Source organism: Corvus brachyrhynchos, unplaced genomic scaffold, assembly GCF_000691975.1.
Source record: "Corvus brachyrhynchos isolate BGI_N302 unplaced genomic scaffold, ASM69197v1 scaffold126, whole genome shotgun sequence".
In the NCBI taxonomy this organism is placed as follows: Eukaryota; Metazoa; Chordata; class Aves; order Passeriformes; family Corvidae; genus Corvus; species Corvus brachyrhynchos.
Genome location: NW_008239283.1, coordinates 7298686 through 7326209, shown reverse-complemented (window position 1 = coordinate 7326209; position 27524 = coordinate 7298686). Strand labels below are relative to the sequence as shown.

Below are 27524 nucleotides of genomic sequence, written 5' to 3'. Positions count from 1 at the left end.
TGTGTGAGGGGGGAGGTAAAAGAATAAAAATAGTTAAGTAAGAACTGGGCTGAAGCGGATGTCTTTTAAACAAATATACAATTTATTTTCCATCTGCTGGTTCCCAGTCCTTGATTGCTGTGAGAGAGAAAGAGAAGAGCAGGAGAACCAGGATGTGCTCCCCAGGTGTAGATCTGAAAGGTGGCCACTTGCATCCATAAACCTGGAATTTTTGTTGATAGGAGCAATACAGTTACTGCTAAAATTGATCCTAATGAATGTGTTTCTTTGCTTTTCTTAATGTTATAACTGAATAGTTCCCCAAATAATTCTTCTGGGCATCCCATCGCTATGTAAAGACTATGGCCAAGTGGCTTAATAGGATAAGTACTTTGTAAAACAGCTCTGTAATATTTTAGTTGTCTCTTTTCATTTCAGTAACAAGCATAAGGGAAGCTAATGTCCAGTACACAGGCATTTGCAATCACCATTAATGGAGATAATTCCCCTCATGGGAAACAATAAAAAATACCATTGCAAGAGGTAGAACTTTGCATTTTCGTCACAACAGATTGTGTCTCTCTTGCTAAATTTCTTTGTGTTTTAGAGGAGACAGTAAATCTGGCAAATTTTAATTGTAATGATAAACTCATGATGGGGGACAGGAGGGGTTTCTGAGTTTCCCAAGACAGCATCTGTATGATTGAGGAGAATGAAATAAAATCATGGCAGCTATTAGCATTTTTAGTGAGTTTGAAATGAGTCCTGAATGATGGCAGAATTAAGAAGAGTTTTTGCCTTTTTCACATTATCATCACTAACAGAAGAGGTCTCACTTGCTGTGTGTTCTATTTTGATGGTAAATCCTGTCCTAACAAATATGCTGACAAGCTGTAAGAGAGCAACTGACTTCAATTACATGGGAGATCTGTCTCGTGTTCCATATCCATAGATCTCAGACTACTGCAAAGCAGTCAGTGTCAATTTATGGCTGAGAGAACCAGGTCACAGAGCAGCCACGCGATCTGCCAGAGCTGCCCAGCATGAGGAGAAGTCCTGTTTCAGTCCTACTTCATGCCGAATCCACTGGGCACCCTTTCTTATGGGTGATCAATGGGCAGTGCTTCTTGATGTTGGTTGTCAGGTTTGTGGAGTCTGCAAGACACCATTGCTCCACCAGGGGCTGAGAGAATCTCTTGCAGACTTCTTCCGAGGTACTTCATGTTTTTAAGGAAGCACTGGGCAAAGCTTGGTTTGACACTTTATACATCTGAGTCTTTAAATATAGCAAGAACCTTTTTTTGTTTGTGGAAAGTTTTTTGGGAAAAAACCTCTCAGGGGCTGAATGCCAGGTTACAAATGAAATGTGCTGTAAGAATGAGAACATGAAAAGGAAGGAGAAGCCTTTTAAAAAGCCTATTTAATGTTATTTCTTCTTTCTTTTCAAAATGCAAAAGCAGCTTGTGGTGCTTAAAAGTTCTTAGAAACTGGTTTTCATGTCTTTAAAATATGCAGCAGTGGAGATTAATACATTGGTTTGGATTTTAATGAGTGAACCTTGGATTTGAACATTTGCTGCAAACTCTTCTATTTAAATGCTTTCTTATTTATGGCACCATGCTTAGAATGTTATGCATAGCATTATCTGACTATTAACTCGTGACAAGATGGATTTTAGGATTAAATATATTGTGAGCAATCCTTTTAAATTGCTGGAGCCGAAGGGGTTAGGAGTGTAGGAGTGTTAGATTATCCAGCTGCAGCCATTCCCCCTGCACAGCCTTGTGATAGGTTACAGGGGTTCTGGTGGCTGAGCAGGAGGGAAGAAGTCGCTGGAAGCAGCTCGGACTGCACATCCTCAAGTCACCACACAGGGTAGGTGACCAAGCTCTTTCATGAGCAGCAGGCAGAGAGAGGGAATGGTAGCCTTGATTTAGCACAATATAAGCTCCATGCTGAGCCTATAGTTACTGTCCTTTGAAATCAGCCAGATTTGAACCTTTTGTGCTTAGTCGTGATTGCTCTGGTGAATTTTTTGCTTTGCCCACCATTATGAGGTAGTGCAACGTGCTAATGTAAGTGATTATTCCAGGAGCTCTTTGAGGGTCAGCATGTTTCCATTGTGTGACTGGTCCCAGTGATCTTTTTGGTGCAGGAAAATAGATGATTTCTCTTTTCTTCAACTGCAATGTAGCAAATATAGAATTCTCTCATGGTAGAAGTGTTGTGTTAGAACGCACATACGAGCTGTGTGCATTCAGCTGCCTCTCCCACCTGTGCAATCCCACCTCCACTTTTGGAAACTAATTCCAGGCCAAACCCTGTCCCTTTTAAGCACGCGAGGACTGGCTTTAGTGGGGCCTGAATTGGTGAACCTGCTCTCAAGCAGGTTATTGCTTTGAAACAAGAGAATGTTATGAGCCTCCCATTGGCTTTGAGCCAACACTAGTCTTTTATTCAAGCAAGGAAGAGTCATGTTTTTGGATCCAAAGATTAAACATTTCCTTCCTGCTGTCACACCTGTTTCCATTGAATAGTTCTGGCTGCATGAAGAGCTGCTACAATTTACAGTCAGCTGTTTGTTGGAACAAGGCATCCTCCCTCCCATACACACCTTTCCAGCTTCCGCTGAAGTGTGTTCCTGGGTGATTGAGTCTTATGCAAACAAACTCTTGACTGGGTGATCATTTCCTTACCTCTTTCTCATATTCATGTGTTATTCCCCCATCTGCTGCATAGTGTGCTGTGGTTTACTCCAGCTTCAGTTTTTTTAAAGAAAAAAATGAAATTTCCTGTCCTTCATTTTTTCATATATCTAGATCGAACCTCAGTGTTGCCAGGGACTTTGTTCACTGATGGTGGTTAGTCAAGGAATTGTTTTTGTCCCACCATCTAGTTTTAATTTTAGTCAGTTTTTTGGCTGGATAACTGGCCCAGTTATTCGGGTCGATATGTCTCCGTTGTATCAGGCAAATATATAGAGTTTATCTTATTACATTGACTTCAAATACAGCAGAAATCAATGTCAACTTGAACGTCACTGTTGGGTGAGGCTTTTATGTTAACAGAATGGAAAAGGAACAGGAAAAGGGAAGACAGTAAAGACTGAGTTGCTCAGTTCCACAGAAATGAAATCAGGAGGGTGTGACCTTTAGTAGGAAAGAACTAGCAGAAGGAGAAGGAATCACATGAACCTGTCTCTTATGTCAGTGGATAAATTGGGTGTGTTTCAGCACAAGGGGTAATGGGGAAAAGTGATACTGTGACTTTCTTGTCTGTTGTGTAGGCTTGAACAGTAGTGTCATTGTTTGGTCTGATGTTGCCTGTAAAATGGAGAACTCAAGGTGCTTGTGAAAGCTCTTTGGTCTGATTGCTGAGGTTGTTATTTTGCAAAAATCAGAAACACTCTCAGGCAACGTGCTTGGATAGCAAGAGGTAGGAATGAGGCATGGTGCCTAAAGTGCAAATGGTGGGGAGCAGGAGAAGGGGAACAGCAATAAAGCCTAGGGACTGAGATGGGGAAAAAACAGGAAGTGAGGCATGTGGAACAGCCCCAGGCAGTGGCTGGGTGCTTCTCACCTGGGATCGGGTCCACAGCCCATTGGGACTGGTTGTGCCCAGCTGGCCAAATGGGTCTTGCTTTTCTGAGAGGAGCCTGGTGAGAGCAGCCCATGGCAAGGGGCCTGGTGGGACCCAATTGTTGGCTGCAGCTGAGGAGGAATCTGACAGTCCCCAAAGATACCAAGGAGCCTGTTGGCTGAGATTCCTTCTCTAGGAATGAGACAGCATCAGTTAAAGATGCTCTAGGTGCTGTTGTGCTAATGTCTTTCCCAGATGAATAGGAGAAATGACTGGAAATATTGTCTTTTGGAGTAGGTTCCTTGCAAGCAAATTACATACCATGAGTAATGAATGCATTTGACAGCAGAGTTTTTGATTTTACAACACATTCATAACACCTTGGAGCACTTAGTACCTTGTTAGCCCAATTAGCATACTCTGAAATTGCCAAGGCAATCTGAACAGCTATTAGTCACATGCCAAACTATCCAAGATCATGCTTTGTTATTACTGCAGAGGTAGCTAGGAGTGGATTGGGAAAGAAGCAGCTTTCAATGTAGAAATGCACAGACAACTGGTTACAGTAAAGCCAAATAATACTGAATCAGAAATTAATACAATAAAACAAGCCATCATACCATAGACTGGCCTGCCTCATTGGTGCTTTAGTAACTATAGTGTGTGAGTGGAAGTTGCTTATCCTGAAGCTATAAAAAGAGCCCTACGTGATTTGTGCTGAGCAATGCTGACGGTACCACTCCAGCCTGGATGCTGTGCAGGTTGTTTCTAACATGGCCCAAAAAAGGAGCACAGCTGCAGCCTGCAAGTAATCAGACATGCACCTACACCTGACTTAACGTCCTGGCATTGAGCAACTTCAGATTATACCCACTGTGAGTCATTTCCAGTCTCCTGGGTTCAGGGCTAACATTAAAGTGCAGTTCACTTCTCAGGAACAGGTGATCCTTGACCTTTGTTGCAAGACAGCTTTTAATGGTGTTAATGATGTTAATGTAATGGGACAGTTTGGTCCTGTCCAGGAGGAACAGGACCAGGGATCTGTGTCACAAATTGGCTGCATTAGGGAGCTGCTTTCCAAATCTGTTCAAGTTTCCATGGCAGGATCTCTTATGCTAGAAAAATGTCTAAGCTACAGCAGCAAAGCTGGTATGGTTCTACTGACATAGGAAGGGGTATCTGTGTTCCTGCATGAGATATAAATAATACAAAAGATCCTGAGAAGCTTTCAGAAATTGAATTTAACCTAAAATAAAAACAGTAAGAGGATTCATAAGTGTCAGCTCATTCCACCTCACCTGTGAGCTGACAAAAACATTGCAGTTTTCAAAATCTGCTGTCTCATTTGTAGTTGATACCACTGAGTTGCATACCTGGAATATTGGCTCTAGGAATAACTATGACATGACAAATAAAGAGCACGAGTTGAGTTAATGATGTATTAAACCCTGTTTATGTAATTAATGCAAGTTAGCACCTGTTTATAGAAAATAAAATTTAGCTAGCTTGATTTTTTTAATGAAGTTATAATTCAGCTAATAGATGAAATAGTGATAGATTTTTGGGGGTGTTTGATGTGGGCCATGTGATATTTTTATTAAAAGAGCAGAACAATAGAAAATAAACATGTCATGTATTAAATGATGGAAATCTGGCTAGTTGACAGATACAGATAAAATGGAATTATTACAGGGCAGGCAACTTTGTAGAGAAATCCTGAAGAGACTTACCCTTACCTTTACCTTTGTGATAGGAGAAAGTTTTTTACTTAGTTTTCTAAGGTAACTTTTTCTTTCATGTTTTCCACATCTATTTGTGTTCTGCCCTCTAACAACTTTAGTACCCATTGGACAAATTTCAAGCAATTTGGCAGAAGCTTCTGATCTCAAAAATCATTTCTGTGGAAATCAACATAAGGATAGGGAGAGCAACCAAGAATTTGCTCTAATTAGAAGAAATGTAGTAGTATGAACACATGTATTTATGGACACACACATTACTAGAGACCTCATCTCATGGCTGAGAGATGCTTGACCTTCCGGAAAAGCTTCTACTCTAGCTGGAGACTGACCACACAGCCCAGATCTGTGGGAAGCTGGCCTGTGCTGGGTCTCTCCATGGGGATTACCAGTTATGCATGAGAAGCCAAAAAAATTAAAAGTATGTCACTAATGCCTGCAGCTGGGTGAGCAGTCAGGAGCAAAAAGAACAGGCTGCTGATACAAATAGCTTGGTTGGCTTTCCATAGGTAAACAGGGCCAGCCCTAATACCTGCAGATCTCACTGGCATGGAGGGAAGGACATGAGTCACTCTTTTAGGCTCATGGTCAGTAGTGGTGTTGAGAAGGCTGGTGACTTCCCCAGCACTGAGGTGGCTTTTCTCTCACTAGAAATGTGCTGATCCAAACAGCATGTTTCTTGCAAAAAATAACCATTAGTTAAATGTAAGCTTGTACTCGATCTCATAAAAATGTGACTGGCACTACCCTTGTTTCCAAGACTCGGAAGAGATATAGGAGAGTGGAGTTGTCCAAGTTAAACATTGGACAAGAAAGAGAGTTGGGAGTTAGAACAAAGATCATGCATGTCCCAGAACTTCTGTTAGGTTATTTTACCTTCCATATCTGTATGTTCCCATTTTTAAGTGGCAAACCAATCCATGCAAACATAAAACCAGCACCTTTCTTATGTGAAGGTTTGTAACAGCTTGGGGCACTCAGCACTCCTGAGACACAATTATGGTCTGCTCCATTGCTAATGCTTCTGGATTTTAATTATTTTGCAAACGCATTTGTAGCAGCATATACAAGAGCAACAGGGTAATAATAACAATAAAGCTATGTTGTGTTTTTGGTATAAACTTTTTGGTTTGGAGTTTACAATTTATGTGTTCTGGAACTGGATTACTGCCTTATAAAACAATGCAGCAGCCTTTTCTCAGTTAGCCATCCATTTTTATTAGGGTCCTCTATAGAATGCCTGCAATAATATTTTAAAAGTGGACAAGGTTCATTATTTCACAACAAGTGACTAGCCAAGACCATTATTATTTTTATAACAGCCAGGCTTTCTGTTGAAATACAGTTTGGATTATAACCTTTTCTTCCTTCTCCCTCTTTCTTTTTTCTCTATCCAAAGCCAAGATGTGCAATTGTTCCTTTTCAGATTGCTTTTCCACTCCCTTACAAAACATGTAGTTTTCTGTGAAATGGATGGATTATAATGGGAACAGATCAGTGATAATGCATTGCTGGAATACAGCTATCCCCAAGAGAGCTTATAATAATATCCAGTCTTCCTAAGCTTTAAAATCTGCAGTTTGGACAGCCTATAGCTCTAATATGGAATCTAGCTCTGAATTTTCCCTGCACTTAAAATTCTTTGATGCTCAATTATTGTTTGGGTTCTGCCCTCCCTGTCATGTTGCCGTGGCAACTTCCTTGCATAAAATCCTGTGCTCAGACAATACAGCCCCTGCTTTATAGAGGGGCTCTGGGCTCAGAAAAGTTGAAATTGTTGTTCAGAGAGATTACTGAAGATTAATGACTGTGCTTTGAGTGCTGCAGAGCAAATTTCTGAAAATCATGGTAATTAAATAAAAAAGGCATGCAGGTGGTGTGTTCGAGTCAGGAGTGTTGACACCTGCTGGGAGCAGTGGAGTTACAGTAAATCTATAGTAAAATCACCTGTGGGTATTATTCCAGCATATAGTTTCTTCATGCTAAATAGCTACGGTGCATAATTAGCTGTGGTGGTTTTCTGTCGCCTGTTCTCTGGTTGTAAAAGGAACACCCTCACCAGGGTTCCCCACTGGGGCTGGCATGGGTTGGTGTGTCCTGGGCTGGTGCTGTGTCCTGGGCTCTGTCAGCCCAATGGGCCCCTTGATGAGGCCAATGCTCCATTTCCTGCCACTGGCCTGTCGTAATTCCGTGGGCACGTTAGTGGTTGTAAGGAAGATGAAAACAGAGCTGCAAACTGCTCGTGCTGAATCATAAACCAGGATGTGTTTCATGAGCCCATTAAGCACATGCCCCTAATGTTAAGCATATGCTGAGCTCTGTTCCACAGGAATAGAGTTAGGTTAAATATGTGTTTTTAAGACCTGCACTGGTTTGAAGGTCTTTAGAGTTGTGAACCTCCCTGGGACAATGAATTAAATATGTTGATTAAATTTGCAAAAGTGTTAGGTATTTTCATGTTCAGTAATAACATCTTCAATATTACATACAACATTAGTTGTAAGCAGCTGTCATGCAGGAGGATTTAAAATAATCTTAATGGGAGTCAAGGCATTTTGTCTTCCCCAAAAACAATAGCACAACCTTGGTTTAGACTTTGCTTCCCTCTGAAGGTGAGCAGTACTCCTTGGGATAGCCTCCAGAATCACATCTGTTTGAGAGCAGTACATTACAACCTTGTGTTACTAAAACACGCGTACTAGGAAAAGCCTAGCTTAGGAAAAAATCTCCTGTATTCTGAAGGGATACAAATATTAACTCAAACCAGATGCATAAAGGCTAGGGACATCTTTGTTCACTACAGCAGGTCTTTCAAAATCTGTTTCATCTCTTATGTCTGCCACATTAAGATCTCTGTTTGCAAACATTGAGAAACCTGCAAGTATGGGAATTAATGAAAAATCTTAAAGTGTCAAGCAGGAGAAATGCATGCAGTCTGAAAGGGAACAATAATTCGTTTTGAGATCTAAACCTGTTTTTAAATTAGCTGTTTGTATGTTAACTTCCTCAATTCAGAAGCTTAGTCATCTGAGTCAGTGAGTTAGTTAGCCCTTGGCTGAAGTCTAGTCATTGTAGGAACAAGAGGTAGGGGAATCAGTAGTCCTAGAAGATCCATAGGAACTATACCCAAGAAGTTGAATTTAGCATCAATCCCAGTGCTTAAATATAAAGGGTGGCTGTTTTGATGCACAGGGCAGGAACCCTGCTGGTGCCAGCATGGCAGAGAGGCTGGTAGGGTTGCACAGCTGTAGGGAAGTGTATTTTATTGCTCCTTGGTGAACCTTTGGATTTGTTTCCATATCCAGGACATGATCCTCTTTGAGGGCTGCTGGGTTCTCCCTTGATGAAGTGAGAACAGTAATGTTGATGATAAATAAATTTGTACCTCCAAATTTGCTAACCTGTTGTTCATGGCCAGAATAGTCCATTGTTCTCCTGTTCGTGGTGAGCTGCAGGCCTGGGGTTAATTGCAGCAAAAACCTAAGAAGCATTCAGGCAGCTGGGCCAGCCTTTTCCACTGGGGTTATTTCATGTCAATTGCTGCAAATTAGACACATATAAAATTTATAATGTGTGGGTGCCTGTGCACAAAAATTTAACTTCCTCAGTATTTACAGAACATAAAACAGTCCTCCTTGTTTAAGGCTAGGATGAACATTTCTGTCACATTAGGAAAGGCGACCTTATTTCATTCTGCAGCTGCTATTTAAATTCTACAAGATCTCTTTTAATCTTAGGCAAAGTTCAAAATGAGATGTTTCAAACATCTGCTTACTATTACAGGTCATGCCTGCTAGTAGAGGTAATAAATTACAGCCGAGAAGAGAATTAAATGCCTTAATAGTGTTTTTTGTTCATTCCTTCAAAGTTTGTCCTCTTTCAGCGTTATGTGTTCTCTTTTTGAGCATGGTAGTCAGCATGCCTACAAATAAGATTGTGCTGTGGGTGAGGTGGGTGGGATCACAGTGGGATGAGGGTGACACCCTCTAGTTTAAGTAGGGGGAAAAACAGCACACAAGTTAGTTTCTCTATTTCAGAGCAGAGGGAAATCTAAATCAATCACGGAAGCGCACCCTCTGCGCTTCGTGCCAAAAACAAGGTGGGTGGGTCTAGCAGAACATGGGAGAGAGGGCATTTCAATTTCCTCCAAAGAGGAGATAACAGATCAGCTTTCTTGTTTGTCATGGAAACCTTTTGTCAACCCAGTAACAATGACGTCAAGGTGGCAGTGGCACAGAGACTGGGTTAGTTAATGTAGCATACACCTGTTGAGCTGCCAGAGGGGAAGGTATGTTGGCTTTTGCATTTTCCGTCCCTGATTCTAAACAACTTTGGTGAAGGTTTAAAAAGTGTTATTCAAGTCCCAAGGCAGTTTTCCTGAGCTGTAGCAGATTCCTACCGTAAGCAGGTGATGCTGGAGCTTTCACTCAAGGAGAAATCCTACTAAAAGCCATTTATTCAAGCAGTGCCATTCCCTCCTCTTTTGGGTATTCTTTTAGAGGGTGGGGAGAGCAGATTTGTTCTTCAAAAGAATAGCACCAAATTCCTTCAGTGTGTTTGCTTTGCTTGGGAGGAAAGGCTCTGCTGGTGTTTACCAAAGGAGTTTTTTAGAAACACTTCTATAAAAAGTGAACCCCAAATTTACTGTGCCAGATCTATACCTGTAGATGTATAGCATTACACTGTAGCTCGTTTTTGGAATGACAGCTCTCTTGCCTGTTTCTCTGGTGGGTGCTATGCTTTTGTGTTTAGTGTTGTTGACTGGCTACTTTTTCATTTGTAAAGTGAGATTAGATCACGTTTTCGCTTCATTCAGTGTTGCTTGTGTGACTACCTTCCTATTTTTAGTAATCAAAAAGTTCTTTAACAATTCCTTAGAAATAAGCTTACTTATTTTCATGAGAAAAATGTGTAAACAGGGAAAGCAGTCCATCTTTTCTGCGCTGTTCGTGTTTACCAGCAAAATCACAGAAGTTGTGTTTGCAGAAGACTTTGAATCAGTTAAAGTGTTGCACTGTGTCAATAGTTGATGCAGGTTCTATTACTATGGGTAAAAAACGAATTTACTTTAGTTGAGTTTCTTGTTTATGGTAACACATGATAATTCTCTTAAATTAAATTGTGCCCTTGTTATTGCTAAACAGTATGCATAATACAAAATATTTCCTCTCATATAGCTTGAAAGAGGAGAAGTAGGACCTATTATAGGGATGATGAGTCAAATTATATCGGGTTGCAAAGCAGAATTAAGGCTGAGAAAAAGAATGGCATAAAATGACATAAAGGGATCAGAAAAGGAAAATTGAGTCAACCAGTGTAAATGACATTTATTGTACAATTAGAATCCAACTGTATGTAGTGGTGCCAGTGAGTTGTAGAATTTTTTGCAAAGGAACCATCTGGGATTATAATTGTCCAAATAGCCAATGTTGATAACCCATGGTATCCTAATGGAGATGGATGATGTCAAATGGCTGCCAAGTTTCAAGGAGGTAGAAAAAATAATACTGGGCGATAAACGCTGTTTTCTGTAGAAGATGAAATCGTCCTTCATTTGAAAGAAATAAGTTTTAGCTACATTAGTATTGTTGCCATTGTGGTATGTGTAAATACTCTGGAGATATCTGTGAAGAACTATAATTCTCTTTGGCTTCAGTTTGGAAAATGTTGTACACTCATCTATATTTTTTCTTTACACTCATTACTGGTGATTTCAGCCTGACAGAAAGGTATTTCATGTGATCTAAAGTCTCTGTAGTATCATTCAATTTTATTTGTGACTTTCTCACTGGAAGGCCAGAAAACGGCATTATAGACATTTTGAAATGAGACTCTTCCTAAGTTCTCATTACCACTGAAAGGTTACCTGCCCCCCAGGGAAGGGGTCAGTCTCAGAGACTGGCACATCTCCTGCTGCCACCTCTCAGCAAACTGCAAGTGTCCCCTCTGCCCCTGCCCTCTGTGGGGAGCAGCAGGAGCAGGGCAGTGGGAAAGGCTGTCCTTGGGGAGCCCAGGAGCTTCTCAGCTCAGGCGGGGAGCAGATGCTGTTGCTGCTGCAGCTGGGCAGTGATGTGCCAGTGACTAAAACCCTCTGTCTGTCTGCCAAGAGTGAGCCTGCCTCTGAATACTGTGTCCCCTGAGTTTTCTCTCTGTTTCCTGCAGGGGCTTTTTAGACTCTCTTTGGTTTTTTTTCCCATGCCTCAGTGGTGCATATTACTGACAAGAATACCTTGGGTATAGGAGAGAGGCAAATTAATTTATCTGCACCTTGGAACAGTTCAGACATTAGTTACAGTACAATATGGAGCATTGCAATAAAGGGTCCCTTTTTTGCAGGAGGGACAGAAGGGGGACCAAGAAAGAGGAGAAGGAAACATTGCAGGCTGGGATAAGTTCGGTATATTAAATAGGGTTGCTTTAATAGGGTCACTACTTACTAAGGCCTTGTGAACTCTGAGAAGGAAAGATGATTAACATTGTGTTTTCATTATTTTCTTGCAGAAATTTATCATTGAAAGAGCCACCACCTCATAACCATAGTGTTAGGTGTGGTGATGCAACAATAAATTCCTATTTCATCCCGTAAAGGCTAATTCATTCTCTTCTACTTCAAGTGTGTTTTCCCTTCACTTAAGACTCATTCTGGCAAACAGAGCATTTCAGCAGTTTCTGCTTTAGATTGGGTGGGGATTAATGAGGTTTGAACACACAGCTCTGCTACTGTATTGCTTGGGATAGAGGAAATTATTATTTATCATTCTTTTATTATGAAAGGAAACAGATGTTTATGCCAAAAGTCTTACAGCATAGATGATGTAATAGTGAATTCATAAAACAGAATTTGTTAAGGGAGCCTAATTCTGTCACTGAAAAAGGAAATATTCAGCCAAGGAAGTACCCTGTTGGATATTCAGGTTAAGTAGGTGGGATAATACCATGTTAATTGCTACAGGCACAAGCATGGCAGGCAGGCTGTGGATGTAAGAGTAATAAGAAGTGGAGTTGAAGCAAGTGCAACAAAGGTTAACAGTTTTTTCCCTAATTTTAAGATTCTCCAGTATGCAGTTTGAGAATCTGATCTCAAAGTGAATTAAAGTTGTGTGTGGGAATTGCTCAGTTTCTTTACCAGGTTGTTTATCAGCCTGGCTGGTTATCACTGCTGGTGTTCACCATCTTCCTTTGTTTAGCCCCAGGTCCCTGTGTTGCCATCTGTCCTCCATTGCTGCAGCCCCAGTTCTCCCGCAGCCCTATCCCTTTCCAGAGCCTCTATCCCTTTCCAGAGCCTCTATCCCTTTCCAGGGCCTCTATCCCTTCATGCATGGGCTCCTGTTGTCCGTCTCTCCTGAACATAGGGTGCCACAAAACCCCTTGCCATTCAAGCTGAAATAAAACAACTCAGAGCCACTGTCAAACACTATGGATTCGCTGTCTTTCTTAAAGAGAATTTCTTACAGTTTATCTTTTTTTTCCCAGCTACTAGCAAAAAATCAAATGTGGTTCCCCTGAGTACATATCTTTATATCTGCCAATTCAGGATAAGATGGAGATTTAGTCAAGGATTTGCAAAAGAAACCCAAAGGAAGCAGTGTCCAATTCACACTGAACTTCACTGGCTTCAGGCTCTGTCCCTTCCCAGCAGCAGCTCTATAACTGAGCTGCCCTGGACATGTCCTCCACATGGCTTTAGAGACACACTGGATATGCTAATGACAAACATTAAGTGTACTTGGATCTCAGGCTAAAAATGTTATACTTGGCTACCAAAATCTTTTGTTCTTCCTGGACAATCTTGCATTACACGTTGTTAAATATCCTGAGGATGTTTTAAGCTCAGGTCATATCACCCTCCTCTGCATGCATTGAGTGCAAAAGAGAAATGTGGGTTTAGGGAACAAAAGAGCACATGTATGAGTGTTGTGGATAAAGGCAGACTCTGTGTTTCACTCTGTGAAAACTGAGACCTCCATATTGGCTGAATTGAGTCCAGGAAGAACAGAAATGAACGTATTCATCCAGGAACAATTTACATGTAACAGTGATTGCACAAGCCAGAGCATTTTATTGAAAGTGTCTTCAGGGAAAGAAATTAAGCAGGAGCTGGGAATGTGCTTATCAATAAACCTTATTATTCTGCTCAGCCTTTGATAAATGAACCTAGCAAGTTCTTTCAGGCTCCTCTCAGTCTTCTACTTGTTTGTGCTGGATTTCATTGATTCATATTTAGCTCTCCCTGATAATGTGACATGACAGCAAATGTAAATGACAGAGTCAATGAGCATTTCCTTTCAGTTGAAACAAAGCAAGTAAGATCAACTATCAAACTCTTTGGATTTACATTCTTTGAAATAGAATTTATTACCTTGTTAGAAACTAAAACAAAACACACCAAAAAGAAAGTATGCAACCATTTTTTATTATTGTAGTTAAAGAAAAAAATTTTATGGGAGGAGTGTCCTTTGGGCATGCTTCAGTCAACTCTATCAAACAGAGCGGCCAGAAATGATAAAATTCAAAACCTGCAGCTGCTGGTTCCTTTGGGAGTCACATTACAGTAGTACAAGCAACAATCTTTCATTTTAGAAGGGAAGCATATGACTGCAGCCAAAGGCCTCTCAATGCTCTTTTAGGTAAGCTGATGTTCATAAAGGCCATTGTAATCTCTTGTGCTGCTCAGGTTTTAGGCGATATTTTCATTTCATAATACTGTTTCTGTGTCCACTGAAAACATCTGCTTAGACGTGCCAGGCTCGATTGTGCACACTGTTACATCACTTGGGAAGTGAGGTCACCTCAAGTAAATGGCAGTATTATGGGAAGGGAAAGAAAACCCCAGGATTTAACTGTTGGCACTCAAGCTGCAACCCGTCATGGGTTGAAGATCCTGCAGCAATGCTGGAAAGGCTCAGAGGGTGCAGTGGGCAAGGCAAGCAATAGGGAGGACTCAAACACAAGTGGTCATGTCTCCTTTTTCCTCAGTGTAAAACACCATCTGAGGGTATTGGCATGCAACAGATTTGCAAACTCTCCTGCTCAAGGTCGGCTGTGCTTCAAGCAGAGTTCAGCCTATCTGCAGCAGCAGTGGCCTGGGTTTATGTGGTGATTAATGGCAACACTGAGCTGAAGCAGATCATTAGGATGCCCTCAGCCATCACACATTCTTTCAGCCTGAAGCCTGCCTGGCACCCAGCACGTTCTAACAGTCATGTTGATCACTTGTGCTGGTTTCTCTAGCGTGCACTAAATCCCTCTGAAAATTCACTGTCTTCAGTGTGACATTTGCAAGGGGAAAAGGCGCAGGAAAATGTGCCAGCCAGGACTAGGTCTTCCTTTAGTGGCTTGGAGATGAACACCACTCACTGTCACCATTCCTCTCAATGTGTTTTCTGTATTCACATCTGCATTTCCCTTTATGTTTTATTAAACCAACCTAGTACTGAAAATCATGCAAAGCAACTTGTCCAAATCCACCTTGGAGTTAATTTTGGGCCTAAGGCCCTGATTTATAGTAACAGGACCTAGGGACCAATAATAAGAAAGAAAAATAGCAGCTATTAAATCTGTAAAAGGAAACAACTTGGAAATGGAGAGGGATGCAAAGCTGGTCTCTCCAGCAGTGGCAGAGGGGAGTCAGACTTACAGGACCATACGGCTTAGACATAGTTTAAATAATCTCCTCCAATTAAAAACAAAGCCAGTTTTATGTCAGACATCTGTTCGGTGAATTCATCAATTTGGGCAAAAAAACCCATCAGGGGATATTTTAAGTACTTCATTGTGGTTTTGGTTTCTCTGTGCAGATCCTCACCCGTTTTGAGGGGCTAATATCCCTGAAGGAGGACTGCTGTGGTTTCCTATGATGCTACCAGGCATCAGGGCAGCCTTTTGTGTTTCTGTGTGCTGGGCTCCCCATCCATGTTGCCTTCAGATAGCCAGCATTCATTGCAGGGGGGGGTGTTTTAGGAGAGTCCAGAGCACCTGAGGCAGGTCAGTAAAGGTCAGCAGAGTGTCTGCTGGAAGCTGGGCATGGCTGTCACTGGAGAGGGTATCTATCTAAAGTAATCAGTCTTATTTGTGTCGAAACTACGGAGGTACTTGGCTACAGAATCCTGATTCTTGCATGCTGGCAGAGGTGAGAAAGAGAATATAAGATTATCCCTTTTCTGCCTTCAAGCCCTCACTTCTTATAGCAGGACTGGGAAAGCGTAGCTTTGAAGCAATCTACAACTTCTTGTCTTGAAAATGTCTGGTTTTTACTTGACAAGGGGAGGGAGATCTCTTGCAGGTATTGTTTGAAATTGTATCACTTTTCATAAGTCCATTAAAAGTATAACTGCAGACAGCAATGTACCTGTTTAAAATAATTATCTGGATTATAAGGGAAATGTAAGCTGGGGATATGTGTATTAAACAACTCTGATCTAGTGTACAAACTGAGATTTACTTTGTTCTAAAGCATCCCCAGGTGGCCTTATTGTGCTTTTTTTTATTGTTGTATCATTTGTCCCCTTCCCAAGGGGGCATCTGAGGTTTCTCCTCAGGTTATTGTGAGCCCTTGTTCACAGTTCTTCAGGTAACTGTTTACCTTTTGGTGTCATTTAGAAGCTGAGGTGGTTAATTAAGGACCTAATTATTTCCTGATGTTGCTGTCAGGGGATCTGTAGGTTTCTTGCTGAGAAACAAATAGTGGGGGGATCATACTCAGCTGGGAGCACTGTGGAGGGAACAAGGCTTCTGCAAGATTTTTTGGTTTCTTAAAATTCTGCTCAGGGCAGAATGCACCAGTTAGATAAAGACAGATGTGCACATAACCCAGCCTTTGCAAGGGCTCATTTTCTTATCCCTTGTGTTTCTAAAGCTTCTATCAGACTCAAATCCTCCTTTTCCACCAGTACCAGGTATGTGATGCCAGCAGCTGGGTTTCTATTTTAAACTCATCAGCTGTGAAGAAAGACTTTTACTGTGCATACTTGCCTCTGCTGCTTATACCTGAAGGTGTTTCACAGAGTTCCTGGCCAGAATACATGATCAGATTTTGTGTACTTGCTAGGAGTGTCTCGGGAGTTGGTGTCTGATGAATCATCTGTGACTGGAACCCTTGATCCCCTGGTTCAAAATTGTGCCAAACATGAAAGAAAACAGCTAGTCAGCTCCCTGATTTCAGTCTATTCTTGCATTTTTATTAACCCTGGGTTGGCTGTGGCTGCAAAAGACAGCAGGTAGGGTTTACCTTGGAGGGTTTCAGCCATCTGTCTTGCTTACCCTCCAAAACTAAAGGGTTTTGGAGCCAGATGTTCCGGCTGTGTGTCACTGAGGAGCACAGATGATATCTGCTCCGTTTTGTGCTTCTCCAAGGAAGGGAAAGGAATGGAATTTGGGTACCAGCTCTCTGAGCCAACTGCCATGAGGAAACCTTCAGATCAAACACAGGCATGCTCTGGTTCAATTTGTTGAGTGAAACAAAGTGAATCTGCTTTTCTTTATCTTCAAAAGCATTTTTTATAGTTAGAAATGCTGTTTCATTTGGATCGACTTTAGTCTTACTTTCTGGAAAAAAGGCTCCAGAAATAATTCAGACAGCTCCATTCAAGCTGTTCTGCAGATGTCAGCATATGCCAGAGTCCAAAATCCAGCAGTCAGGATATGGTCGTCTAGTAGGGACTCCAGCAAGAGATGCTGGAAAGGTATGTGCTATTTGAGACCATAACACCAGATTTCCTTTGCTTTAGCACATTTACATGTCCCACGTGCTATCTGTGTCTTTTCTTCCTGCTGTGGAATGATTTGCTGTGTCTCTGTTTATAGTGCTGCATATCCAGATGCCTCTGGAAGAGCAAAGATGGTACCTTTGGCCCATTGGATGTCACCATTATCCCAGCCATGTGTTTGATTTATTGCCTAAATATGAACAGGCCTTCCCCTGAAACTGAAGCACTGTTCCTCTCTGTTCAGTCAGACAAAACAGAAAGAGTGGGAACCACCAGCTCCATCCTAATGGAAGATGGGTGGTGGGGCCTGAGGACTGAGAAGGACTCAGATGAGTCAGGCATTCTCCACTGAATTTTCAGTCCAGAGCAATTCAGTCCAGAGCAATGTTACTGACTCTAGTAGGTTGTTCCTGGTTAGCCCATGGCTCCTGAAATACAGCCTGTCCGCACAGAAACAGCCCTGAACAGATGCAGCAAAGCATTCACCAGCACTGCCAGAGCTCACAGCTCAGCATCCTTCAGAGCTGAGAGGCTTTAGAGTGAGAAACATGGGTAACTCAGAGTTCACACTCCAAAGAGAGCCTGTTATAGAGTAAAAAAACTAAAGCAATTCTCTAGCACTGGAATTCCTCAGAGGCTTTTTCTGAATTTGATCTCTCACTCTCTAAGCTCCCAGTAAAAAGAAAATCTCTATGAAATTACAGAAATTTTCACAAAGAACTCCGCAGGGGATAAGATTTCTCGTGTCCATCCCCCAGCTAAAGTGACAGCTTCTGGATTTATTTCAGTGCAGACAGAACCAACATCTAAGTGGTTTTATTCACTTTTTTAATCTCTTGATAAGAATGCAAATCCCATTCTTGCTCCTACTGCCTCTCTCACCCTCTTGAAATAGGCTGTTTATGGTGACTAAATGCTTCTATTCAAAACTGGCTTTCTTCCAAAACCAGACAGGCAGAAAGCCCAAAAGCAAAAGAAAACTAGCAATTTATATTAGGCTGTAGTGCTGCACCACACAGAATGCTTTGTTTAAACTAGCCAAGCCCCGTGTCCTCTTGAATAGATGTAAATAACCAGCTTGTGTGGATTTCCACAACAGTGTTGGCATATTTCAAAACACTCAAACAGACTTCAGACACCCACCTCCCAAATACCTGCTCACCCTGGTGGAGAGCTAACCATGCCCACTTTACTTTCACCTGGAGTGGATTTAGTACTATATAAGATCTGTTTTAGGGATCTGTTTGAGGGAAGGAAGGACAGCCTGTGACCTGGTAGGTGTTTTCCATCTGCACTATGATGATAAATATGCCTCTGGTGTTCAGTCTTTCTTCCTCTGGCTGCTGCTTTGTGGCTGAAAATGAAACAGGTGCACAGTGACCGTGCACACACACTGTGATTTAGGAAGGACAATCTCACGATAATCCTGCACTGACCAGCGTCTGCTGGCTGTTGGAACTGAGCTGGCTCCTGCTCTTGGAGCAGCCTGGATGCCCCCACAGCAGGATGTGACCATGCCTGGGATCATTTTGGTTGCTTGTACTTCACCCTCTTGTGGCTGATGGGCACTCGGGTGGGTGTTCCCAGGAGCAGAAGGGCTCATGTGAGTGACAAAGTTCACTCCCCAGAGTCTGTGTAGGATGTAAACTGCTCACATCGATGCTCTGAGGTTTGTGAGCAGCATCCTGCAGCAGAGAGGGGAGTTTCCAATGGCTGTGGCTGGGTCCCTGCTCACACCCGTGAGTGTGCAGGGCTCCACTCCAGCTCAGATGTGATCATTAGATTAGAACATCCTGATGAAAACATTTACACAGTAAATTTACACAGTGATGTTTCCTAACCCAGGAACACGTGAAGGCAGAGGATGGGAGATGGTTTGCTGATGGCAGGCACTGTGGAGACAGACTGGGGCTCCTGCCAGCTTCTCTCAGGACATGCAGCACATTCGCTCCAGACAGCTTGGGGCCCTCTTGCTTCCTCATTGCATTTTGCTCTTTGCTTCTACCATTTCCTTTTCTTCCTAATTTTAAGGCTGTTGCTTGCTGTGTAATTGGTTAGATCTGTCCCTGTGTCAGATCTTTCAGTTATGCCTTGTGCTCTGCAAAGGCATGTTGCATTGTTATTTTTATTTTAATGTGTCTTGTTGTGTCACATACAGATTAGAGTGCTGTCTGGGTTCTAAATATATCCAGTCAGTGGCTTTAATGGTGGTTTTAATCACAGGAATAATAAAAGTGAATGTTACATGGTAAAATGTGAAGGCATTTACCTGTGAAGTTCAACCTTAAGGGCATTCTCTATTTTCTTTCCAAAACAAGTGCAATATATATGAGAAACAAGCAGTCCATCAGTATTCCTATTTCCATGCTCCAGCATAGAGAGAAGCATGATATACTTCTCTAAAGCTGGAAAATTGTTCTCTAAAAACAAATTGAGGAACTAACTAACAGCTTGAGTGATCACTTAGTAGGTGCAATGATTTCTGTCATCGGGAATCAGATGTATTTGCATTATTCCTCAGTGGCTTACAAATTGTATATGTATTCGTTTATCATAAGTTTTCCAGAGAGATTACTTTGCTGTGGGTTAATTTGGTAAGAAAATGTTCTATGTGGTGTGGTGGTATGTAAGACACGGAACAGGCCTTGGAAATACTTGGAAGCCCTTGGGCAAAAGGAAGGAGCTCCTTTTTTGTTCTTTGGAGCTGGCACCTAAAAATGATCTATGGGCCCTCCCTGAGCTAACTGCTTGTACCTGCCACCTGCACCTACCTGTAAAAGGGAAACTGCTTAATTCCACCTGCCAAAGAGGGGCTCTTTCCTTGAAGCACTGGCTCCAGCCAGTCAGTTGGAGCATTTGGAAACCCTGTCCACATTTCCATCCAGCAGATACTTAAGGAGCAGATGATATAAATTCATATGTCTTCAGGGATAGTCAGGCCTCCAGGGAGCTGAGGGAAGTGAGCTCCCTCCCTCCCACTTCAAAGGTATGGTCTGAAGTCAGTGGGGCGAGAATCTCCCCTGCTGAAGAACTTGATCCCACCAGGTGCCCAGGAGCTCCTCCAGGGGATGATGACTTCCTGTTCTCATTACATTAAATTGCTGTTTTTAATGAATCAAAGAAAACAGGCACACGGGGCTGGATGGTACCCAAGGGTCATGGAGCACACCTGCCTCCTCTGGGATAACATTTACAGGTGTTGCCCAAATTGAAGCATCTGGTTGTGTCACTGATGTTTAGTTATTTTGGAAGGGATGACAAGGCCTGCCATAAACTGATGTAAGGTCAGCTGCCCCTCAGCCCCCAGTGAGGATAGCAGGGAGCTGCTTAGGGTAGTACGTCCCGGGCTGGTGCTCCCTGGGAAATGCCTTGTTTGTCCCAAGCTTTCCCAGGTGTCATCGTAACCAGGCCTTTTTCCCTGGAATATTCCTGGGCTGTTTCACCTTTCCTGCTTAAGCAATAAAAGTTACTTCTTTCTCAAAATACAATCTGAACCATCTGAAGAAAATTTTTTAATATTCTGTAGCATCCTGTGACCATATCATTGAAAGCAATGAGTTTGGGGATCCTGTGTGAACCAGCTCCTTCATGCCCAGACACTGCACCTCATTCTTAGATAAGCACCTCGAAGACAAGCAAGAGTTAATTCTTTACAGAAAATCCAGTTGCTGTGTGATGGCAAACACGGACACCTAGTGGTACTCCGGGACAGGGCATGGAATGCTCTAAACAGCTCTCTGGGAGAGAAGCTGATACAGCAGAGTATTTGCTCACATTTTCCCCTAAAAGAAGGAGAAATTTGATTATTTTCAGAGAATATATTGTAGATAGCATAATTTGGAGAACAGAAAGTTTACTTAGCATGGAATAGTGGAAGAATTAGGAGAAATTCATCACTTTTGGTAAGATATGTCTATGTATTTAGCAAGAAGTAATCAGGTTTTTTCTTTGTGTCTTAAATATCCCACACCATGCCAAATCATACAACATATTGGATCAGGAATATTTTCTACTCTTCAAATTAGTCCATAGCAAAGAAACCTCAGCAAATATTATGGTAATATCTCATCCTTACCACCCCTGTCAATGTCTGTACTCCAGTTATGGGGAGATTGTCAGCGTGACAAGTGGTGAGTTTGCTGCTAAACTGCCCAGCTAGGGGCACACTGACCTCTTGCAGTGCACTGAGCTCTTTCTGCCAGGATTAATGCCAGCACTTTGTCTGAATGGCCTCAAACAGCTGCCATGGTTTGTTTTGTTTGGTTTTTTCTATTTATTTACAAATAATCTTTCAGAGAAATATTTCCTTCTTCTTCCCCAAATCTAGCATTTCGTCTACGGCAGAGACACAGGACAGGTGAGAACCAGTCCTTGTCCACTGACCCCTTTCTGTAATCGTGAATATCACCCCTGTGAGTGGGATTTCTTTCACATCTGCACTGGACACAAAAACCCCTATGCCACTGAGTGGGGAGACAGGCTGTTCCCATGGGAGTGTGTATTTGGAGGTGCTTGGGCTAAGATAAGGAATTTTGAGATTGTACCAGCTCAAGAGTGAAGTCTATAGAGATGTGTGTGCTCTCCTCGAGAGCTCCCCCATTCAAGCTGAAAAGCAGACCCCAGTTTTTACTGATTTCACAATGCTCAGCATCTGACAAGATTTCTTCCAATTCAGTTGGCTTTACAAGTTGTTCATTTAAAATCATTGTATATTATCCTTGATTTTAGCTTCATATCCTAAGAAAATAAAGTTTATAGTATTATGCTTGTTTACTGTTCTCAACTTTTGAATCAGTGAACTAATTTCTATCAAAATTTCTATCAAATTCAACACTGGAATAAGGACCCCAAAGATTCCTGCATCCCTCAGCGAAGCAAGCAGCACACAGGACAAAGAAGGAGGGCCCCTAATGACAGGCAGACAGCAAGAAATCCACATTACAGAGGAGCATTAAGAAAGATTCCACAGGCCAGAAAAACTTAGATTCATTCTCACACATTTTAGACATGCAAGAATCCAACTCTGAGATCCAATTATGTTAGAAAAACCCCAAGCTTTGTTAAAAACAAATCTGTACAATACTTCTTCTGTATGTACACGCAAGTGCTTATATTCCCTGTCCCTGGCTATACAGAGACTGTGATTACACAGAGACCAGTGTTGTTCTTCGAGAGTCACAGGGTGTGAGGCTGAAGGAAAGCAGCAGTTCCAGCACTCAGTACGGAAGTAAAAGGATACGTTTATTCCTAGGTACAAATCCTGAAAGTCAGCATATAATCAATCACTCTGCGTTTATATATTTACACCTCTGGGTTCCATCAGAGAGCATGGGAGGAGCTTTTCTGATCTGCCCCATCAGGATTTCCAAGTCTCCCAAGAGGTCCCTAGAGCAAGTTTGGGAAGATGAGGCTATGTTTCTTGTCTTCCAAGAAAAGTGAAGCTGTTTCCTCACTGCACTGGTGGCAAGTGGGAATGTGTCTAGCTCATGCTTTAGAAGGATGAGCTGGAATTTGTCCCACCATGAGGCACAGCACTGAGGCAGCCTGGGCTATTGCCAGTCTAGAAAGTGACCCCAGAAATTAAAGCAACAAAAAACCCCCAGGGTTTCTGATGGACACTCGCAGCTAGAAAATTCACAACTCAAAAACTCCCCCACAGCTAGCATTCAAAAGGTTACTGGGTGGGTAGCTTTGGTGTCTCACTTCAGCCCAGCAAAATCAATAAGAAGTAAAGGAAACCAGGACCACAACATGTTGAACTTTGAGAAAACAAATTATTAACTTGGCTTCTAAGGAACACAAATCCTGTCTTTGCCAGTGTAAATATGATGCAAAGATGATTGCTTTCATCCTACCCTCGCTAACATCTATTCCTTTTCTTTTTTTTTTTTTTTTCTCTTTCTTTCCTGTTTAACCTGGGCAGTTGTCTGGAGGGTGTGAACTAACTGTGGTGCTCCAGGACTTTACAGCGGGCCACAGCAGCGAGCTGAGCATTCAGGTGGGGCAGACAGTGGAGCTGCTGGAGAGGCCGAGTGAGAGGCCAGGCTGGTGTTTGGTCCGGACCACAGAGCGGAGCCCACCTCAGGAGGGTCTGGTCCCCAGCAGCGCTCTCTGCATTTCCCACTCCCGCAGCAGTGTGGAGATGGATTGCTTCTTCCCTTCAGGAAAAGGTAGGCAACAGTTCAGCTGGTTTAAGGCTGTTTTGGGTTTTCCCATTTGTATCATGTAAGTGCAAAGCTGCTTGGGCTGCTCCTGCAGTCGGTGGGTAAAAGGCTGTTCAGTCCTTGGTGAGTTTTGTTCCCAGGTCCCTGTGCATGGGCACAGCACAGCCTGACTCCATGTCCATGAATCAATGTTTGTACATGTGCGTCTTTTGCTATGTGGTAATCATTGTCTTGAGATTCTGGATAAAAATAAGACCTTTAAACAACAGGGGAACTGTTTTCAGTGCCTAAAGGCCTAGAAGGAGGGAAAGCCATGCTGTCTATACATCCAGGGTGCCCCAAATTATGGATATGTTATTTTATGACTGCCAAAGTGCACACTGGTTCATGTTCTTTTAGTATATCCTGTCTGTAATTGCAAAGAGGCCACCAGTGAGTACTGGTAAACTCTACTACCTTGTGAACTGGAGACATTGTGTGTAATGGCACAGTACAATGGGGAAAGAATCCTTTACAATCAATGTGGAACAAAACACGTTGCTGGTATTATCCTGAGAGCTTGGGCTTCACTCACAACGGATGGTGAAATATTGTTCGTCTCTGTGGTGTCTGTGGCCTCTTTAGTTGATGTTCTGTTCTAAGCAATGTGTGTCCCACTTACAGCATCCATGCACCCAGGCTTAGGAGACGCTCCAGACTGATAGACCAGGATTGGTTCAGCTCAGTGTGGCCAGAACAGTTCTCCTTTTGGCTATCGCCCTACTTCTGGCCATCCGCAATGCAAGTAAGGTCCAGGGAGGCTCCTATCATCCCACTCCCAACTGGAAGCCAGCAACCTGAACTGTCTTTTTAAATTCTTTTTCCACTCAGCATTAAGAGAAATAGAATTTCATCCATTGTTGCTTGAGCAAATTAGGCTTGGTGGTTTTGTTTGTTTGGAGAAAAAGCACTGAAACTGAGCTGTAGTTTGTGCTCACTCCCTGCCTACACTCCCACTGCAGAGGCTGGGAGCAGGACACATGCCCAGGACAGAGCAGTGCCATAGGGCCAGAGTCTGCTATCAGAGTTTCCCTTCAAGAGGATCTGATCCAAACCCAGGGGAGGAGAGCTCAGCTTCTCTCAGATTTGATCCCCTCAGCTGTCAGCTCTCTCTGCAGTGTGAACTCCAAACTCCTCATGCACTTCTTAGACCTGCTGCCACCTCTTCTTCCTGCTGCATTCCTGGGGCCCTGCCCTGCTGCTGCTGCCACGAGAGCCTGTCCTGGCCCTCAGCTGAGAAATGTTGCAGTTCCTTACATGCAAGTTATCTGTGAACTAACAGAAAGGTGAAGCTGAAAATCAGCCTGGTCTGGGTAAGAGCAGTCACTGCCTAGCATGACTCACAGGAAGCTGGGGACATGTCTGCTGTGTGCATGGTCCAGCAGCTGGGCTTGTGTCTCCACTCAAGGGCACTGTGAGACACCGCTCAAACTGCATTTGAGAGTGTCAGGTTGTAGAGCTTTTTCTTAAATGAAACAAAACTAAATGTTGCAAGAGTAGGCTGTGAAAAGGGAGGCAGGAAATCCTGAGGATGAAGACACGGTGGTGCAGGGCTGGAGGCTAGCAGGGCACATGGGGACCCTGCTTTTGGAATGGTTGACTGAGTTTCAGGGCACAATTGCACTGCGGGTAGGGCAGGATGGGCGCAGTGCTGGGCTGTGGCTGGCGGACCAGAGCCCGCTGGGAGCTGGCAGCCCCCAGGCTGTGTCAGCAGAGCACCGAGGCTTTGCTGGCACACTCTGCCTGCCTGTGGGAAGGTTTTCTCACTTAACATGCTGCCACTGCTCCTGGGCAGGAGCTGCCTCTTGGCCCAGCATCTCTGAGCAAGTGCGGAGTGAGTTTGGGGCTGGCTGGCTCCAGCCATGTATTCATGGCCTTTATTTCCTTTATATCTGTTTCCCCTTGGCCTCAGTTTTCTTCCTGCACATACCAAAGCTGTATCAGGGAGCCTCAGAATTAATGGGATCTCCAGAAGTGCAGCTAGAAATAGTAAAAATAACCACCCAATCCACAATTTTGGCCAGAGTACAGCAAATAGGCTCTGTGTCTAATCAGTTCTCCCTCTATTAGGAAAACAGGAAATTGTTTAAACTGAATGAACAGATGCTGGGAATAAAGAAAGAAGAGTAAGTTTAAAGGGGAAAATGCAGTAGCTGCTGAAAGAGCCTGCTGGTCTCATGAAGTGCTGGAAAGATTAGCCTGACAAATGGTTTCTGACTATTCAGAGTTGTGCCCTTCTCTACTTCCAGTAGCTTTAGGCACAGGTCATGTGCAGAATCCCTTGGTCCAGGCTTCCGCAATTTCTTGCCCTCTCTACAACCCAGAACAAAGGCTGGCACATCTTACATCAACATTAATGATGTTCCTGGTCTGCTTCAAGTATGTAAACATACACAGTTGCAGAAAAGCAGGTTAATAGCTGGATTTTGCTTGCAATTACCAAGGCACATAATTCTTTGCTTTTACAAGCACTGTAATTTCAAGAACAGAAAGTACCTATACTCAAAACTTAACATTTCTAATAATAGAATTTGGCATCTATTTTAGAAACGTACAGAGTTTTGCCAAGTATCAAAACATAGTTACATCTGCATAGAGGGAAACTGCAAATTACTGTTTGGTCCTATTGTAAGTAATGGTGGCGTATAAATGTAAATCATGGCTCACAGAAGCTACCTATTGTCCTTAAAGTGAAAAAGTAAAGAAAGTAATCTTGTCAACCAACACCTGAACAGATGAAGGCTTGAAAGATTTGGTGGGACCACCAGAACATTTTGTAAAGCATCAGTGCAAGTCCTCATCAAGCCTTTCTGAACAGTAACTGAAAGTCACTGGAAATGCAAAACCAAACTTCACAACTGAACATGTGCTGTGTCTGGCTCTTCCTCACTCTTTTACACTATTCCTTTGAAAATAGGTGGTGAATTAACATAAAATATTGCAAAGGGAAAGATGTGGTGTGAATCTAACAGAACAAACCCAGAAGAGAACGTTTCCTACCTTTTGTAATGAAATATCTGTACAGATCTCTCTTGTTGATCAGTAAGAGTGCAGAGACTTTAAGGACTGGTCTCACAGCCTTCTGTCTGACTCCTGGCTGTGTTCCTTTGGAGGATACACATTTGATTTTTTCAAGACCTGACTACAGCTCAGAGCTCAAGTATCCTCCTGCCTGTCCTTCCTTTCTGATGAGCTGACAGTGTTTGCAATTACCCTCTGTAAAAAGGCAAACAGGTTTCTGGGATTAACCTTTTGCAAGTGATATACAGATGATTGAGAAAAAGGAACTTGTCTGCAGTCTCTGTTACTGGACTCCAGAATTTGCAGGATGTTTTCTTTTCTGACTAGCATTCCTAGGAAGGAAAAAGAAAGATCTCTGGTACCAGAAATGAAGCTCTGTTTGAACTATCCTACATGACTAATTACAGGAAAGCTGTGACTTTTATTTCTGTCTCTTTTACCATATAATTGAGCTCTAAGGTATTAAGCTATAAATTTGAAATTGAGAGAGAAATCCACTTGGATGGAAAGTAACTTAATGACCTAGCCAATATTCATTAAGCACACTGCACCAAGCATATTCCTGTCAACCTGTTAACTTTGACTGAGAGATTCCAAATTTTAATTTGGCCCATGAAACAATTAGATGAAATCTTGATCTTAAAAGTCTTTGTCTTATGACCCTTTACACAGTGTTTTTCTTGTAACACTGAACACACGGAGTAATTCAAAGAGTAACAAAGGCTAGTTCTTGCAGTAATTTTAAGCAACCTCCATCACAAAAAGAAAAAGAGGGCATTATAAAAAAAGGTAGGGTTTCATGGCATTTGTTTTGGATTGATGATACGTGAGAGGAAGGTCCCGTTCAGGGCCCCAAACCAGATCCTGCCCACAGGATACTTGTGTCTGGTGCATATCTCTGGAGGAGATGAGGAATATATTTTTTAAAGATGCTGTGCAAACATCTTACTGTGCAGGCTGAAGGCCGCTTAACAGCAGGGCTTTGGTGGCAGTGGTGGGTCCTTATACCAGAACAGAGTGAGAAGCAGCTGGCTCTCTTCCAGCAGAAGAGATCTTCCAAGGTGTATGTTAGCAGAGTGCCCATCTTGCCTGCGCTTCCCAGATGGGTCACTTTGTCCTGGTGTGTCACTGGCAGTGCCAGACTTTGGGCAGGAGGGATGAGAGCTTTGGTGCCGCGCCAGTCACAGCTCACGTGTTCAGGAGTCACCCGCAGCCTAAGAGAGCCTGGGGCTGGTAGGTGCCATGGCAGGCTGGAATGGGACAGCAGGGAACAGAGTAAGGATTTAACAAGGCTGGTG

The 27524-nt window shown here is 42.7% G+C and overlaps 1 protein-coding gene across 13 annotated transcripts in view; it reads left to right on the top strand.

Annotated features, from left to right (window-relative positions):
• The window catches only part of KALRN (kalirin, RhoGEF kinase), a 330226-nt gene that overhangs the window by 210446 nt on the left and 92256 nt on the right, over nt 1–27524 (top strand). For 10 of the 13 annotated variants that reach the window (XM_017740170.1, XM_017740164.1, XM_017740166.1 and 7 more), the window contains exons 33-34: nt 21330–21359; nt 22926–23172. In XM_017740170.1, coding sequence (XP_017595659.1) covers nt 21330–21359; nt 22926–23172 — 277 coding nt within the window. The remainder of the gene's footprint in view (nt 1–21329; nt 21360–22925; nt 23173–27524) is intronic. The other 3 variants (XM_017740169.1, XM_017740168.1, XM_017740167.1) reach the window with 1 other exon arrangement.